The sequence below is a fragment of the Macaca nemestrina genome, chromosome 19, assembly GCF_043159975.1.
Source record: "Macaca nemestrina isolate mMacNem1 chromosome 19, mMacNem.hap1, whole genome shotgun sequence".
Taxonomy (NCBI): Eukaryota; Metazoa; Chordata; class Mammalia; order Primates; family Cercopithecidae; genus Macaca; species Macaca nemestrina.
Genome location: NC_092143.1, coordinates 68,703,613 through 68,722,612, shown reverse-complemented (window position 1 = coordinate 68,722,612; position 19,000 = coordinate 68,703,613). Strand labels below are relative to the sequence as shown.

Here is a 19,000-nt window from a genome sequence, read left to right as displayed (position 1 = left end):
GCAAAGTTCATTCTCTCCATTGACGAGAACGTGAGAGAAAAATCCATATGCAGTAAGATAGTGTGTCATGGTGGACTTTGAGAAAATTCTCTCTTGCATTCTGACTTTTTAAAAATCATTAGCTTAAGGCCAAGGATTAATTTTTAAAATGGCTTAGGCAAACTTACAAGAATGGGATGAGGGAGGCTAAAGTCTAGGTGAGCTCAAGACTGTTAAAAAGAAAATAAAATTGGAACAGTCATGCATTGCTGACGGAATATAAAATGGTGCAGACACTGTGGGAAAGTTAGGTGGTTCTTCAAAAAGTTAAACATAAAATAATCTTACAATTAATTAATTGCTCATTGTAATTAATTACCTAGCAATTAATTGCTAGTTGTATACCCAGAAGAATTGAAATAGGTATTCAGACAGATATTTTATACACCAATGCAGTGTTATTCACAATAGCTAAAAGGTGGAAACAACCCCAGAGTCTCAGCAGATACGTGGATAGACCATGTGGTATATCCATACAATGGAATAGTATTCAGCCGTGAAAAGGAATAAGCACTGATACATGCTGCAATGTGGATGAATATTGAAAATAAGCTGAGTTGGCCGGGCGCGGTGGCTCAAGCCTGTAATCCCAGCACTTTGGGAGGCCGAGACGGGCGGATCACAAGGTCAGGAGATCGAGACCATCCTGGCTAACACGGCGAAACCCCGTCTCTACTAAAAACACAAAAAATTAGCCAGGCGAGGTGGCGCCTGTGGTCCCAGCTACTCTGGAGGCTGAGGCAGGAGAATGGCGTGAACCCAGGAGGCGGAGCTTGCAGTGAGCTGAGATCTGGCCACTGCACTCCAGCCTGGGCGACAGAGCGAGACTCCGTCTCAAAAAAAAAAAAAAAAAAAAAAGAAAATAAGCTGAGTTAAATGAGCCAGTCACAAAAGGTCAAATGTCATATGACTTCATTGAATTGAAATATCCAGAATAGTCCATAGAGACAGAAGGTAGGTAAAAGGTTACCAGGGGTTAGGGCAAGAGGGAATTATTGCTTAATGAGTACAGAGTTTCTATTAGGGGTGATGGTAAAGTTTTGGAAATACACAGTGATGATGGTTGCCCAACACTGTGCATGCACTTAATGACACTGAATTGTACACTGATTAAATGGCATTTTATGTTTTATATATGTGTATATGTATATTTTTCCCACAATAAAATGAAACACCAGTAATAGCCATAGGCTGTTACTATTAAGACCATGTTCGGAAGCGGAAGGGAAAGGATGGCGAATTTCCTGGGATGGTGGCACGGGGTCAGCAGATGTCAGCTGCTGCCTGCTTTTAACTTCCTTACCAAGTAGAACTGGAAGTGTAGACTCTACAAAGCCACGTGCCAGGCACACAGTAAGCACTCAGCAAGTGTTTGTTGAATAAACAGAGAGGCCTTTTAAGTGAATTTTAGTAATCAGGGCTAGATCCTGGAGAATAGAAAGAATTTGGAAATACAAATGATCTTTAAAGTGCCATGGAGAATGAACGAAGTTCTAAGTCTGATACCAGGCAAAAGCTGGCTTTCAGTGGAAAACAGTGTGAGGGTAATGGGAGAGGGTAGCTTTTGTTTTTTTTTTTTTTTTTGAAATGGAGACTCACTCTGTCGCCCAGGCTGGAGTGCAGTGATGCAATCTCGGCTCACTGCAAACTCCACCTCCCGGGTTCACGCCATTCTCCTGCCTCAGCCTCCCGAGTAGCTGGGACTAAAGGTGCCCGCCACCTCGCCTGGCTAATTTTTTTGTATTTTTTTAGTAGAGACGGGGTTTCACCATGTTAGCCAGGAAGGTCTCGATTCCCTGACCTCGTGATCCGCCCGCCTTGGCCTCCCAAAGTGCTGGGATTACAGGCGTGAGCCACCCGTGTGGCCAGGAGAGGGTAGATTTTAATAATCATAGACTGGCAAGCCTAGAGCTGATGCTTAGCAGAGTTTGAGAACAGATGGTTTGTGTGGAGGTTGGTAGCAGTCAACATGAGTTCACTAAGAAAAGGTCATGTCCCATCAGCTTCGATTCCTCATTGATGGAATAACTTGGTTAGTAAAGTGAGGAAGTGCCTGGACATTACATCTGTAGATTGCATCAAAATGTCAGGCTGTTCCTTACTATCGCATGTCCCTGTAGATAGCGTGGTGAAAAGGGCCGGGTGATTGTGAAGCTGGAGTTTCTGCAGGTGGCTGAAATTTGTGAGCTGATTATCATCAGCCTGAGGGCAAGTTTGGGTAGAACAACACGTGGTATTCCCATTCCCATTCCCGCCAGCATTATCTCTTGCAGTGCAGACAGTGATTGGAGTAAAGGCCCAGAAGCCTCGTTGTCAGCCATGTGGAAAGCTAAAAGCAGGGAGAGCAGAAGCAGGAAGGAGCATTACAGATGAGAACCAAGATCCAGATACTTCATTCACTGGAAATGCTAGAGCCAGTCCACCGAGATTAAACCGAGCAAGGATAAATGTAATTCAGGTGGACTATTGATTATAGCACAGGATATAGATTTTTTTTTTTTTTTTTTTTTTTTTTTTTTGAGATGGAGTCTTGCTCTGTCGCCCAGGCTGGAGTGCAGTGGCCGGATCTCAGCTCACTGCAAGCTCCGCCTCCTGGGTTTACGCCATTCTCCTGCCTCAGCCTCCCGAGTAGCTGGGACTACAGGCGCCCGCCACCTCGCCCGGCTAGTTTTTTAGTAGAGACAGGGTTTCACCGTGTTAGCCAGGATGGTCTTGATCTCCTGACCTCGTGATCCGCCCATCTCGGCCTCCCAAAGTGCTGGGATTACAGGCTTGAGCCACCGCGCCCGGCCAGGATATAGATTTTTTAGTACACATGAAAAGTACTTGGCATTTAGGACAATGTGTTCCACCCCAAGCTCACAACGCAATGCCAACACAGAGGGAACTAATTTAGCTTGTCCGGATGGAAGGCTAGTATCGAAGAAGGCTGGTGTCGCCTTTGCACCCAACCAGGGCAGATCCCATCGATGGTGCTGCCATCAGCATGCCTGTCATGTCATAGGAAGCTAGATGTGTATTACGATGGTCCCCTGGCAGTGGACTTTGTGGAAGGAATTGTGATGAACCTTGGAAATAAGCTGAGTGAAGTGAGCCAATCACAAAAGGTCACATGTCATGTGACTCCATTTAGATGAAATAACCAGAATAGTCCCTACAGACAGAAAGTAGATAAGAGGTTACCGGGGTTTAAGGCAAGAGGAATTATTGCTTAATGACTCTCCCGATACGAGGTGCCCAATAATAAGGCAGTTCCTTGACTACGTGCCCTGTAGGAACATATGTCCTCAGCTCACCCCACACGTTTGCTGGCACCTAATCTGTGACTATTGGGATGTATCCATGAATAAAACAGGTTACATCCCAATAGGGAGGGAAATGATAAACGTGCACAGGTGAAAGATGAGGTGATGTGCCATGGAGAGAGACTGAGGCAGCCAGAGGTGGAGAAGGACACTCTAGGGCGATGGGGAGACCTGGGAGTGGAGGTGTGAGGGAGGTGAGGGAGCCAGCCCTGGGGCTATCCCAGTGGGGAAGCACATTCGCCCTGATGGAACAGCAGTCATGGAGACACTGAGGCGGAAGGGACGGGGTGTGTTTGAGGAACTGTAGGAAAACCCACATGGTGGAGGTGAGCGAGAGGAAGGAAGGAAGGCGAGATGAGCTCTGAGAAGTCGGTGGTGACCGCGGAGGTCTGTCTGGTTGTGAGCAAGGTGGGAACCACGCAGCGTGCTGAGCAGAGGTGCGAGTGATGTGACTCGCCTTGGAACACAATCGCTCTGGGTAACCAGAAGTCGGGTGGGCATTGCAGGTCATTTTGGTAACCTTATCTTTCCTGTAGAAAGACACTGGGTGGGTATTATCTTCTAAAAGAGTTAATTTTGATATGAAGTTCAAAAGCAACTCAAGATCTTTTTGAAAAGCTGGTCACAAATGTCTGAGCAAGCCTTTTGTCAAAGAAGAGCAGTGGCTGGTGGCCCAATGCCACAGCATCTGGAACGGGCCTTTGAACCTCCTGCTGAGGAGGGCAGTTGGCAAGTGGAAGCTGCTGCTTATTGTAAGAGGAGAGCCAGTCACCATGGGCTCCAACCTGCATCTTCACTGAGAACCCTACTGTGTGCCACAGAGTGGAGGCTAAACGGAAGTAAAGACAAATCTCAGTTCCCGGCCATTAGATATACCTTTGAAGATGACAGACATTTACACAGCCTCGCTCATTGCTGGCTAGGAAGGACTGACTCATCCGAAGGACAGCTAGGATTCTGAGCATAAAGACTGGAGACACTCGGCCGGGCGCAGTGGCTCAAGCCTGTAATCCCAGCACTTTGGGAGGCCGAGATGGGCGGATCACGAGGTCAGGAGATCGAGACCATCCTGGCTAACACGGTGAAACCCTGTCTCTACTAAAAAAAAAAAAAAAAAAAACAGCCAGGCGAGGTGGCGGGCGCCTGTAGTCCCAGCTACTCGGGAGGCTGAGGCAGGAGAATGGCGTAAACCCGGGAGACGGAGCTTGCAGTGAGCTGAGATTCGGCCACTGCACCATAGCCTGGGCGACAGAGCAAGACTCCATCTCAAAAAAAAAAAAAAAAAAAAAAAGACTGGAGACACTCGGCCGGGCGCGGTGGCTCACGTCTGTAATCCCAGCACTTTGGTAGGCCAAGGCGGATGGATCACGAGGTCAGGATATCGAGAGCATCCTGGCTAACACAGTGAAATCCAGTCTCTACTAAAAATACAAAAAATTAGCCCGGTGTAGTGGCGGGCGCCTGCAGTCCCAGCTACCTGGGAGGCTGAGGCAGGAGAATGATGTGAACCCAGGGGCGCAGAGCTTGCAGTGAGCCAAGATCGTACCACTGTACTCCAGCCTGGGAGACAGAGCAAGACTCCGTCTCAAAAAAAAAAAAAAAAAAAAAAAAGACTGGAGACACTCAGTGACTTTTGTGACATTTATGTCTAGTGACCCTCATGGTCCTGTTAAAGGACCTTTCCTCTTGGTGCTCACAGTTCTTGAGACTCATAAACCTCTGTCTTGAAGAGCGACAGAGCCCTCATTTCACGTGAGTGTCTTCTCCCTCTGTCACGTGCCTGCGTGGGCTTTACTGGGTGTCCTTTTGAAGTCATCTGGGTGTTGAATGTTGGCATGGCATGCAGGAGATGGCTTCACGTACCCTGGAAGTGCCGCCTCCTGGGTCTGCTTCGAGAATCCTCTCATTGTGAACAGGTAGAGAAATGTCCTCAGCAGTGAGTTGACTGAGCTATCTCCTCCCTTGGGAGGAATTTTCAGAGAAATGTAAAAGGATTTGAGATGGGAGTGGATAAAGAACTGAGCCACAGTGTTTTCTCTTTAAAGTATGAACTCAATAGGATAACGTTGAAACAAAACAAAAACACGTAAAAGCCTTCAGCACCCTTTATCTGCATTTTAAAGGAAGATGGTAAAAGTCCAGTGACTGAAGTCAAGCTGGAGCCTTTCCTTGCTGCACCAAAACGTTTTGGAGGGAAAGAGGGGATGGGTCATAACTAAATTAAGACCTTGTTTGTGATCTCATCAGTTCCAAGCTGTCAGCCTAATTTAGTTTGAAAAACGACTTGGAGGAAGTGGCACGTTTCAAAAAATAAAACGGCTCGTTACCAGCCCCAGACTGGCCTTTTTGAAAAAAGAAAAATGTCATTGCTTTTTCTCCCTGAAACGAACCCATCCATTTTGATAGAAGTCAGGCATCTTCTCTGAGGCACCTTGCAACATGGACCCTTTCCTGAGCTGGCTTTTTTTCTTCTCGGAGATTTTGTTTTTTGTGAAAAGGCTAGCACCTGCCAACCCCTCAGTGGCAGAAGGCGACAGGAAGCATCTTTATCCTCGTCATCATCGGTGTTGATGATCAGTTCTTAACAAAACCTCAGTCTAGGGGGACAGGGAGTGGACAGCCTAAAGAAGCCTCCAGGACTCCCCAGACCTCACTGGGGCTCCAGTTCTAGGCTCTTCGTTCAGTGAGATGGCCCCCAGAGCTGCTCACAAGTCTGACTGACCATTGCATTTCCGTGGCTTTATTTGCCTGGCACTTAAGTGGAGGGAGCAGAGAGAGGAGCTGGCATGCAGGGCAGTCACTCGGCACTGAGAATGCTGGTGCCCAGTTCCCAGCGGTGTGCTGGGTCAGCACCACACACACCTGGTTTTATTCATGCCTCTTTAAACAGCATGGAGGTGAGGCTGGCTGCTTCTGTAGTGCTGCACGAGGCTTTTGAGATAAATGATTTTCAGTCAGTAGAGTCCACAGCAGCTGTGCTCCGTGCCTCGCGCTTATGTACATGTTTGCGACTGAAAAGCTCATAGCCTGCAGGTATTTGTTGCTGCTCTTCCACCAGTTTGATTTGAAGAAGTAAAAGCAATCACAGAGGAAAGGTACAAGAGTTGGAAATTGTTTCAGATTGGACAGAACCTTCCCTTGGCGTTTGTATTCGTCTGTTCTCACGCTGCTAATAAAGACATACCTGAGACTGGGTAAAAAAAAAAAAGAGGCTTAATGGATTCACAGTTCCATAGGGCTGGGGAGGCCTCACAATCATGGCGGAAGGCAAAAGGCACATCTTACGTGGCGGCAGGCAAGACAGAATGAGAGCCAAGCAAAAGGGGTTTCCCGTTATAAAACCATCACATCTCATGAGACTTATTCACTACCCCGAGAATAGTATTCGGGAAACCGCCCCCATGCTTCAGTTATCTACCACCGGGTCCCTCCTACAACACGTGGGAATTACGGGAGCTACAATTCAAGATGAGATTTGGGTGGGGACACAGCCAAACCCTATCCGGCGGTTCTGTTTCAATCTTCTGCTTAGCCTGGGAGCCCAGAGGAGACGTCAGTCCTTGGTCTCCACCATTGGTCTGCAACACGTTGAGAAGAAAACAGTAATTATAGCTAGCAGATGACTCAGGGCTGGACCACACTTCAGGATGCAGCTACCAGGGCTGTTCTGGCTGAGCAGGAGGGGAGGGGATTCCAAAAGGACTTCCTGACTTCTTTCTTTTTTTGAGACGGCGTCTCCCTCAGTCACCCGGTCTGGAGTGCAGTGGTATGATCTTGGCTCACTGCAACCTCCATCTCCTGGGTTCAAATGACTCTCCTGCCTCAGCTTCCCAAGTAGCTGGGATTATAGATGTCTGTCACCATGCCCAGCTAATTTTTGTATTTTTAGTAGAGATGGAGTTTCACCGTGTTGGCCAGGCTGGTCTCGAACTCATGACCTCAGGTGATCTGCCCACCTCGGTCTCCCAAAGTGCTGGGATCACAGGCTTGAGCTACCACACCTGGCCGGACATTCTCACTCCTGTGACACCAAACTCCTCTTGTTCTCCCCTTACCTTAGCCCCCAAAATTCCTGTGTTGAGGTCCTAACTAACTCCTTGTACCTCAGAATGTGAGTTTATTTGGAAACAGAGTTGTGGCAGATATAATTCACTAAGATGAGGTTATACTGGAGTAGGGTGGGCCCTAATCCAATACGACCAATATCCTTATAGAAAGAGGAAATTGAAGCCAGGTGTCGTGGCTCACATCTATAGTCCCAGCAGTGTGGGAGACCGAGGCAGGAGGATCACTTGAGCAAAGGAATTCAAGGCAGCAGTGAACTGAGATCATGGCACTGCCCTCTAGTCTGGGTGACAGAGCAAAAGCCTCAGTCTCTTGAAGTAAGGGAAAACTGGAGCACAGAGGCATACGGGGAGAATGCTATGTGAAGATGGGAGCGATGCTGCCACAAACCATGGAGCCACCAGTAGCCGGGAGACAGGCCTGGAGCAGACCCTCCCCAGTGCCTTCAAATGGAGCGTGGGCCTGCTGACGCCTTGATCTTGGACTTCTGGCCCCCAGAACTGTGAGACAATGTATTTCTGTTGTTTAAGCCACCCAGTTTGTGGTGCTCTGACTTGGAGAGCTTTTCTGCCCATGTGACACCGCCTGCCTTCCTCCCGCCCCATCCCAGACCCTCCTCGCTCCTATCCCACTCCACTCCTGTGAGTGCTCCTCCTCCATGCCGTGGCTGCAATTCCCACCTTAAGCTGGGGACTCTCAAACCCTGACTTCCCCACAGGGCTCAGGAGGCCTTTCTCCAGCCGGCCTCACAGTTGGACTAACACTTCTCCCCCATGCCACCCTCAGCTCTGCTGAATTATTCACAGTAATCGCTGGGTTAGGGGAAAAGGTTAGTAAATGCCGAAGGAAATGCCCACAGAAGTCTCCTACACACTTAGATGTTGTGCTGGCATTTAAGCCCATGAGTGATGGTCCATTCTGCAGCTTTCCATGCCGTGCCTTTCCTTTGTGTGGGGTCCACAGATCAGAGTCTGTCTGTGGCATCGACTTCCTTATGTCCTCATTGTCCCCACCCATTGCTGGGATGTCCACATGGGACTTCACGAAAGTGGCCCAAGAATCTGAGTGCAAAATCTGTTTGGATGTTTACAATTTTTTCCTAACCTTTTGCAGTCTTGCTCATACCTATTTCAACTGCAGTTTTTTTTTTTTTTAATGACTTGCCTTGTGTGAATATTTTTTAACGCATCCAGTATTAAACAAAAAATTTGAACAGCATTTATCTTTATTTTCCACCTTCTTTAGTTTGTGTGCACACTGTTTTTTTTTTTTTTTTTTTTTGAGACGAGGTCTTGCTCTGTCACCCAAGAATGCAGTGGCACAATCATAACCTACTGCAGCCAATCATAGCCCACTGCAGCCTTGAACTCCTGGGCTCAAGCGATCCTCCTACCTCAGCCTCTTGAGTAGCTGGGACTACAGGCGTGTGTCACCACACCCAGCTAAGTTTTTTGATTCTTAGTAGAGAGAGACAAGGTCTCATTATGTTGCTCAGGCTGGTCTCGAACTCTTGAGTTCATGTGATCTCCCACCTCGGCTTTCCAAAGTTCTGGGATTACAGGCATGAGCCACGGTGCCCAGCAGTGCACAATCTTTAATAAACAAGTGCAAATATAAATAATAATACAACTGACATAAACAGGATTGGGCCATATGTAAGTGACCCTTAGTAAGTGCACAACTCGGTGGGGGTTGGTGGCAAACAGTCTACCAGCCTGAGTTTTGCGTGAGTCAGGGGTGTTGGTCAAAGGGTTGTACAGAGGGGAGTGGAAACACTGGTGAGTCAGGCACGTGGAGGTCCGTGAACATTTGTTGTTCACTCAGTTCCTTGAATAGGCTGTATGCTCTTTCTCCCAACCTGACTCATGCCAGTTTTCCCACCAGCATATCTTCTCACTGTAGACTGGTTGCCACTTATCCCTGAGGTCTCAGTTACCACTTGCTCCAGGGAGTCCACCTTGCCTCCTTTAGGCTGGGTTATTCTTCCTGTGTGCTCAGTAGCACCCCCTACTTCCCATCAGAGAACTTAAACCTCTGCGTGGAGGTATCTCCCAACCACCCCTAAGCTTTGCAAGGAGGGAGCTCTTAGCTGGGCCATTCATCATCAGATCCCCAGCACCTAGTACAATGTCTGGCATAGATTAAGTGCTCAGAAAATATTTGTGTAAGGGAGGGAGGGAGGAGGAGAGGAAGATTATATAACTTGTTTATCAGAAATTTGCCACTCCCCAGATTGTAGGATAAGGTGTGCCTTCTTAGCAGGTGGGGAGGCCTGTCCTGCACTGTGGTAGCAGTGATCTTGCGGTCATGGAAGTGTGGTGGAGGTGGCAGTCATAGTCAATGAAGAGAAGACTAATGCCTCCACCAGTAACAGTACCACCATGTGGTATTTGTGGGCTACTTAGCACAGATTCTCAGGTGCATCAGACTATTTAACTCATGTCCCCCAGTTCCCTGGCTCCAGACACCTTGTGCAGCTCCACACTTCGCAGGGTTAAGCCGTGCTTCCCTTCCTCCTGTTTCCACCTGTTAGAATCCCATGCCACCTCCTAGGCACTTTCAGGCGCCTTGTTCTAGTGCCTTCTTGTCCATGGGGCCCCTTCTTCCCAGCTCCTGCCCTGGAATAGCATCTCCTTCCAACTCCAGGCAGAAAGGAACAGATCGCTCTGTGGAGAATGTTCTTGGATCCCCTACCAATTCTCCATTTTGCCCTTGTACCCAGATGAGGCACAGCCAACAGTGAGGGGAGTCGTTCCTAAGAAGGAAAACGTCCCCCCAGTAGCTCATGAGCATTTAAATAGAGTAAACAAGAACATTTTGTTGGTGGTGGTGGTGTTTTCGTTCAACTCTCATTATGCCATTGCCAGCCCTTCAGAAGAGACGGAAAGGGGTCAAGTCCCCTTCTTCCAGTTTTTAATAAAGCATTGTGAGAGGAGGAAGGAACGACTGTGGGAAAAGGGGTCAGAGTGGAGCTGGGAAGAGAACGGGTTTTCCAGATTTCATAATATTCATTTGTCTCCGGACATTGGCCTTCACTCCTTCACCGTCTGTGTGCACAGCGCTCATAGTGTGGTGTGCAGAGGACCTGCTGAGATGGGGTGTGTAGCCCAGAGCCATGCCAGGGAGAGCTGTGTCCCTTTCCAGGGCTGCGCCACAAGGTGCCACTAACTGGGTGATTAAGACAACAACAAGCGGTTCTCTCCCTGTTCTGGAGACTGAAAGCTCGGGGCCGTATTCCCTCAGCCCCAAGGGAAGAATCAGCTCTCAACTCTTCCAGCTTCCAGTGGTGCTGGCGAGCCTTGGTGTCTTTGGCGCTTGTAGCTGCATCACTCCCGTCTCTGTCTCCACCGTCAGGTGGCCTTCTTCCCTTTGTGTGTGTCTAGGTGTCTCCAAATTTCTTGCCCCTTGTAAGGACACCAGCCATTGGATTGAAGGCCCACTCTGACCTAGTAGGACCTCATTCTTACTTGATAACATCTGCAAAGACACTGCAGCAATCCCTTCTTGTCCACAGTCAACCGCATGGTCTGAAAATATTAAATGGAAAATTCCACAAACAATTCATAAGTGCTAGATTGCGTGAGTAGCATGGCGAAATCTCTTGCCCTCCCACTCTGATCTGGGACATGAGTCAGCCCTTAGTCCAGCATATCTACATGGTCTCACTACCTGCCCTATATGAAGTGATTGCAAAGGAAAAAACATAGTACATACAGGCGTCAGTGCTATCTGTGGTTTCAGACATCCCCTGCGGGTTTTGGAACACATCCCGTATGGATAAGGGGGACTACTGTATTTACAAATAAGGCCACAGCCGCAGGTCCTGGGGCTTAGGGTTTCAACATGTCATTTGGGGAGCACAGTTGAACCCAGAACACCAGCTTTGTAGGCGTATTCTTTCTTGCCTCGTGGGCGTGGAGGGAATGAGCCACAGAATTTTTGCGTGTGTGCCTAGTGCCGATTACAGACCCCTGGGCTGTGGACACTGCGGGGCTGTGTTTGGGCATCACTGTGTTCACCTCCCCATTATGGCAGATGTGGTTTTCTTTCCTCTGCCTCCTGGAGTTGGTTGCTTGTTTTTATGTTCTCAAGAGAATGTTTCTGTTGTAATGGAACATTTCACCTGGAGGAGATGAGACCTTCTCACAACCAACAGAGACTCCCCAGGGGGCTGGAAATAGAACAGGCCTCTGGTGTTTTGGCAAAGGAGGAAAGACTTGAGGATCCTGGCTGGTGAGAGACATTGCCATTTCAGCCATCGCCAGTGCTGGGCTGGGGGGTAAAAGGAGATTGGGTGAAAAGTGGCCCGTGGTGCTCTGTCACCTAGGTGGTGTCCTTGTGCCTCTCCTGGCTGTTCTGGACACTCAGTGTCTTGGGAGCTAATTGTGGCTGTGGAAGCTTTGTGGTCTGAAGCTGCAAGATCCCTCATACCAGAAGCGCTTTCCTAAGAGCGTGGCAATGAGGCTGCGTGAAGAAGAAAGCTGGACGGTGCTCCTTCAGCTTCCGAGCACTCATGAGGATCCCCGGCCGTTTCAGGAAGCATTGTGTATGCAACATGCTTTGTCCATGTGGGCTGTAGCCCCAGGGAATGTTTTCCTTTGCTATTTTTTTCCTCTGGCAGATGTTCATGTGGAAATGTGACCTTTAATTCCTTAAAGATCCATCTCCCTGGAATTAATTCCTCTTTTGAAGTCATAATCTTTCATGTAATATTTTCTGGTCATCTCAACTCCAAGTAAAATGTTGTACGTCACAGGTGGGGGAAATGATTTGGGCTTTTTGCATATGCCATTTGGGCGTCCAAGAAGAGAGCCGCCGAGGTTGGAGGCAAAGACGTGAGGGTGGTCAGCGTCTGACAGCGGAAGTGGACTGTGCTTGTTCATGTCATCTGATGGAACTCTTTCTCGGATAATAGATGTACCTTCCGGGAGGCAAACATCTGATTCTCTTCTTGTGTATCTCCATTACCATGAACATTTCCCTAATGTTTATAAAGAGAAAAGCTGCAAATTCACATGAACCCCACAGGTTCTAAACGTAACGGTTGATCACAGGGGACCTGTTGTCAGAACCACACTGTTCAAGGTTTCCCAGTGTAAGAAGCCAAGAAGACGGGAGCCATCACTTGCTGCTACTTGCCCGCTGTGGTTCACACCTGCAGTCCCTCCAAGATGCCAAAACTACTTCAGGAAACACGTATGATGTGTTCTTGGAAGCTCCACTGGCAAACCGGCTACAGAGCCAGAGCCTCTGTGCGGATCTCTGCTGTGAATTCCTCCTCTGGCCCCTGCAGAAACTGAGGGTGCATGAAATGACTGGAGAAGGGAGGGGAAGAGCCCAAAGATGTGACATGCCTTACTCCCTTCCTCCTCCCTTCAGCCGCTTGAGACTGGCCAACCAGGGAAGTAGCAACTCTACTGGAATTGTTGAGAAACAGTCCATATTCATAGTTGCTAAACTTGACCTCTGCAGTAAAATAACATGTTTTTCTGGAATGAGTACCATGTTGTCAGCCTCTCCTACACATAGTGGTGCGGACCACCCAGAGTGAGTGCTCATTTAATAGAACAAGCAGCCCATTTACTGATAGGCATCTTGTGGCTGAAAGATTGGGAAGAAGACTTGGATTGCACTCGCATTTATATTCTTCATTTTCTTGTTCTATTAAAAACGTCCAAACAAGTTTAATGTGTGGGAAGGAAGGACACCTTAGCATGAGTAGTGACGAAAATGCAGCATCGCTGAGCCGGTGGAGTTTGTTCAACACATTCCTGCCAGTGTGTTGCAGAGGACATCGATGCCCAGTGACACGGGAATGAGTCGCTCCAGGCCTTTGTCCTGGGTAGATGGCAGGGAGTGGCAGTGAGGGTGCGGAGAGCCTCTGCCCTTCCATCTGGGGAGGGGTCCGGGCTGAGCAGGCCTCCCCGGCTCCAGCAGCTCCAAGGTCAGGGATGTGTGATCTGTCACCCTCTTGCCCCTCCCTGCACTGGGCATGGTGACCCACAGGCCAGGCTGGAAAGCCGGCCTGGAACACGTGGATGAAGGCAGACTTATTAGTATCCAATTAGTATCCAAGAACTGCGTGGGTCCCCAGTCACGCCCCCAAGGGGCAGGCTTTTCTAGCAAGGTTTAGGGAAGGGCATCGGTAGTGGTAAAGGACTCAAGTTCCAGTCTCCCCCCGCCCCACCTGCTGGTGCATCTCCTTTGGTACGTCGCTGACTTGACGTGCCGCATCAGTTAAAGCACTTAGAATTTGGCACATAATCAGTACTTAATAAGTATTGGCTGTTAAGTCTCTGTAGGTGAATTTACAGGGCATTGCAGCGTGAGAAGCTTTGTTGCTGGGCTCCATGCAGGCGAGCCCAAGGAGTGTGGCTGGTGTTCAGCAGGGTGTGCTCATGATTCATGTAACCCCTGGCCCTTTAGGCCTTGACAGTCCACTCTGGACATGACGCTCTGTCCTCGACAGTGACCAGGATCAGGGCCTGGGGTATCTGATGAGCAGCATCTCCCTTCAGCAGCATCTCTGTGTGAATCTCATGCTACACCGATGTAGAAAGGCCCCGTGCATGGGGTGTTTCAGCTGTCCTGGCAGCACAGCTTTCAGGTCTGAGCAGGCCTGGGTATTTAGCACAGAGGGCTGAAGAGGTTCTGAGTCCATGGACTAGGCTGGAAAACCTGAATCCTAACCCAGGCAGCCCATCTGCAGTAAAGATGGTTTTATTGAGTGTGTACTATTTGCCAGTTGCTGTTCTGAGGGTTCTCCAAGTATGGACTCATGTACTCTTACAGCTTTCCAATAAGATAGTTACTAATTGTATCGCATTTCTTAGAAGGGCAGAGTGAGGCTCAGAAGCGTTAGCAAGCTGACCGAGGTCAAACAAAAGTGATGCTGGTGTTCGAAGCTGAGTGTGTTACTTTGGTCCCATCCCATTAACCTGTGGATATGAACTGCTATGGAATTGACACCAAAAGTGTCAAAAGCCAAAAGTGGCTTTTGGTTGCATAGGACGCCTGCAGCCCTGCCCTCCCATGACGGATACTCAAGTGTTGCTGCTCTGAGGCCCACGCTGCATTTCAGTGCCATCTAATATACGTACATAGACGGAGGGGCCACCACGCACTAAACCCCTGCCTGGACTCACCCTCTAGTAAAGGAGGGAGGAAAATGATTAGCAGTGTGGATCACATCCGTGCCCTCCTGGACATGTGAATGGGGAATTGGAGACAGTTACCAAAAAGGGAACAAGTAACTCCATGAAGAGGGGCAGGAAACACTGTGTGGAGGGGGTACTTCTGAGCTAGGTTTGGAAGAATGAATAGGAGTTCCCTGGGTGTTCCAAGGTGGGGCATATAGGCAGAAGAAATAGTATGCAAAGAACACAAGTATAAAACAGCGAGACTTTTTGTTCAGGTGGGGGTGCTGTCAGTGCCTCAGCATCGGTAGGATGGTAAAATCAGGGGGAAATTCTGTGGGTGTTGAAACTGGAGAGACAGAAACCAGGAGACACAGGGCCTGCTTTGCCATGCCAGGGAACCGGACTCCATCCCAGGACAATTTGATTTCTTAGTTTTACAACAGAGTTGAAATCCCCGAACCCTGATGCATGTAGTAGCACCATTTTCCCTGGTCTTATTATGGTTGTCGAAAGAAAGGATGACAAAAGGAAACAAGCTTCCTTATATGATGTGTATTGACTTGGTGCTACAAAGAATGTTGTTTGTAAATCTCTTCCTCTCATTTCTCCAGTTTTTCATCAGCAATTCCCTTTGGCAAAAGTTATTCTCAGATGCCAGGATAAGTGCTTTGAGGGTTTTTGTTTTTGTTTTAATGTTTTTTTAAAGTGGCTTTTGATTGCATAACACCATCATGTAGAACTGTTTCCAGTAGTATCTTTATAGCAGGAATGGAGGCTAAGACTGATTATGTAATTGTTCCCTTAATCTATTCTCAGAACCTAACATGTTGCCAGCAGATGAAAAATCGAATGGTCATAATGGCCTCTGAGTGTCTTTCCTGCTCATAGTTTCTGGCGCTATTGCTCTTGCATTGTTTACTGCAAAATAGAAATCAGTGGTTTAAATGTGGCATGACTGCTCACCCAGCCCTGGCCACCCTGGACTCAGCTCTGTCTGCTCCCTCTTGCATGTGCAGCCCACAGCAAGCAGGTCTTGCAGGAGAAGGGGTGCAGGTGTACTCATTAGTGACCCTTGCTGTTGTCTCACATGTTACTATTGGGATGAGGAGAGGCAGCCACTTCTGCCCCGCTGGGGTTGCATTTTGCAAGGAGAGCAGAATACCATCTGCCAGAGGAGGTGGTGGGAGCGTGCGGATACTGCTATGAATGCCATGAATGCTTAATTGCTATAGATTTTGTTTTTTAGCTCGAGTCTTTGCATTTAGTGTGTTTGTTGTTTGTTCTTTTTTTTACTTTTTAGAATAGTCCTTATCAGCGGCAGAAGATCCTTCTGTAGTATATTTTCAGTGCTGCCGTATCGCGACAGTACCCAAGTCGGGTATGTATATGCATGCATGCTTTGTAGTCCTCTGGGTGAAAAGTTCTCACACCAGTGTACATAATGTGCTCATCCTTTCCATTTTCAAGAAGTTGCCTTGCTTTGACACTGCAAATTCAGTATTTGTACATTGGAATGATAAAAAGATGTTCCACTTTCTTTTCAGCCAGAAAGCTTCCTCATTGTGTGTGTGTGTGTGTGTGTGTGTCCCCATCCTGTCGCCTGTTCTTTCTCAATCTACATTTTGTTACCTTATCCAATACTGTAAAGCAAGAACATCACGGGGCCCACCATATTCCACAGGGCCATGCCAACCTTTGGAAAAAAGGTAGGTCAAGGAAGGAATTGGAACAAACCCTGTGCCCATCCCACCCTCTTGCATCTTGGGTTTGGGGTTGGAAACTGACCAGCAAGCTGGAGCTGCCACCACAGAGAAACATCAAAGCAAAAAGGTCCCAGGACCAGAGATTAGGTAACTAGCTACAGGCCAGAGGAATGCTTCCCTCTCTAGATCAACAAGCCCCTCCTTTTACTCTGAAAAAAAGTAAGTACCTGAGGGTCCGTCCTTGCAAAGCCTCTGCTCTTCATCGCCATCCCTGAACCCCATATTCCTTCCTCCTCTGCATCTAGACCTCATGCTCCCTTCGCCTTTCCATGCATCCGGTGTCTGTCATCAGGCTGCCGCCAGTACCGAAGGCAGGACAGTTCACTGTGTAAGACGTCAAGCATCATGGGATGTTGGCTGTGGCATCTGGTCATTGTGCCAGCCACACCACAGACATGTGACCACTGTCCCCAAGGAGGGCTGTATGGCCACTGGTGCTGATTCGCCGTGTGTTCATCTTCCACCGTCTCCATGAGCTCCACCCCAGGCCTTCCTGCTCATCATGACCTCCTCTTTCTCCTGTAGATCTGCTAGACTTAGCCTGTTCGATTCACCGTGGTCCTTGTCTGCACTCTTCATTGTCAGCTCCATGGGACAGAAAACAGCACATCTTTATTCGTGGAATCCTGACTCAGTCATTGATGAGATGTGTGCCTTAAGGAGCAATAATCATGGCACTGTTTGTTAAGCACACACTTTGAGCTGGTCTTTTTCATTATTTATATCCTTGCAGCCAAACCTTGCAAAGTAGGTGTTCTAGAAAAAGTAGCAGCAAATCCTGCAGCTCGGAGGTTTAAGGACCATCTATCTAGTGGCCAGTGGGCTGCCCAGAGAGATGTAGTGGGGCAGCTCTCTTCGCCTGACCTACCTGCTGTGGCCCCGGGTCTGGCTACATTGCAAGAGCAGGCTCATTCCTTGACAGAATTAGCTCATACCAGCTCACAGACCTGGTGTGACCCCAGAGGCCAGTTCATTCATCTTATTACAAGTAGTAGCCCGAGGGCCCAGAATGTTTGAGCGTGACCAGCGTGGGCACACACCTCCAGGTATCTGTGTTATTAGTAGCAGGCTCTTTGCCAGCAGGTCCTCTCCTGGCCAGAGCTTGGATAGTACTGTGACATCAGCCTCATTTATCTGGATTTTCCTGGCTGACCTCTCTGATTGACACATTCTTTCCTTAGCTCCGTCTCGTTCATTCATTTATTGAGTGCTTGTCATGTGACCAGGTGCCCAGGACAAAGGTAGAGAAGGATGGATTGGGTTCCTGCGCCCCTGAACTTACAGCTTAGCAGGGGAGACACATTAAAATTACACACACGATTAACTACAGCTTTTAATACATGCCGGTGATACCCAGTCAAGCAATCCTTGAATCTTCCTGGCTGGAGACTCATTCTGTTTCTTTAATTTGGCTTCTCTACACTTGTCTTTGAAGTGTCCGTATGAGTTTTATTCTCCAAGGTCCGGGGTAAGGTACCCCTCACTGTGGTACCCAAGTGTTCGTCCCCATTTTGTAGATGACATGACTGATCGATGCTTAAGAGTTGAAGTCTCGACTTTGGGCCAGAATGGGGATGTCATCCCCAGTGTGTTCAGCTGTAAGTTTTTCCATGACCCACACTGACAGTAAGTTCTGTGTCTGCAGAAACCTTGCTGCGAAATGGAGTTTTTCTGGTATCCGCCTCCCAGAGGTGAACTGCGGCTCCCAGGAGGGAGTGAATGAAGGTCGCCAGCCTGGCGCCTGGCGTGCAGAGAAGTGCTAGGGCCCACTCAGCAAGGACCCCATATTTATAATCATTGTGAAGAACTTTGGCGATCTGGAATTTTTATTACTTACCAGCCTCTGTGAGCTTCCATTGGCTCCTCTGTGGAGTGGGGAAGTTACTACCTCCCGTCGTTAATGTGAAGATTATGGCGTTTCTGCAAAGCCAGTAGGAAGCCGTTTTAACTTCAAGTACCTAGGAAGAGCGCCCTTAGACCATCTCCACTGGACATCCTTGTGGATATGTGTGGCCCTCCATTCTTTTCAGCATCTCAGGGAAATGCTAGGTGGCGGCCAGTTGGTGCTAGGAAAGAGTGTCTGTTCATGCCTGGGTCGTCTTCTTGCTGCTTGGGAAGGCCTCCTGTGTTGCAGAAAGGGCCACTGCATGGCATATTCAGCAGAGCTGGCTGCTCTGTTGGCCCTGGACAGAGAAGCAAAATGAGTGTGTGGGATCCCACCTTTTACATCCCAGGTGTGAACAGATTCAAATCCACTATTCCTCCAAATTTTATAAATGAGGAAAGCAAGGTGCGGAAGAGGGATTTTTTTGTTTTGTTTTTGTTTGTTTTTGAGACAGGATTTTGCTTTGTTGCCCAGGCTGGAATGCAGTGGCACAAACATGGCTCACTGCAGCCTGGAACTCCTACGGTCTAGCCATCCACCCGCCTCAGTCTCCCAAGTAGCTAGGACTACAGTTGCGTACCACCACACCCAGCTAATTTTTAAAATTTTTAGTAGAGATGAGATCTTGCAATGTTTCCCAGACTGGTCTCAAACTCCTGGACTCGAGTGATCCTCCTGCCTCAGCCTCCCAAAGTGTTGGGATTACAGGGGTAAGCCACTGTACCCAGCTAGAAGAGGATTTTTTTCTATGACAAAAATATCATCAGGTCCTTTATCAGACCTAACAGAAAAGAACATGTCCGT

The 19,000-nt window shown here is 48.4% G+C and overlaps 1 protein-coding gene across 7 annotated transcripts in view; it reads left to right on the top strand.

Annotated features, from left to right (window-relative positions):
- LOC105464978 (Cdk5 and Abl enzyme substrate 1) overlaps nucleotides 1-19,000 on the top strand; it is a 127,434-nt gene that overhangs the window by 65,570 nt on the left and 42,864 nt on the right. For 6 of the 7 annotated variants that reach the window (XR_011617024.1, XM_024787746.2, XM_071085544.1 and 3 more), the window contains one exon: nucleotides 15,849-15,926. The exons of the other annotated variant lie outside the window; for it this stretch is intronic. Coding sequence is in view for 5 of the 6 variants with exons in the window: in XM_024787746.2 (XP_024643514.2) it covers nucleotides 15,849-15,926 (78 nt within the window). In the remaining variant the exon portion in view is untranslated. The remainder of the gene's footprint in view (nucleotides 1-15,848; nucleotides 15,927-19,000) is intronic. 7 annotated transcript variants of the gene reach the window in all.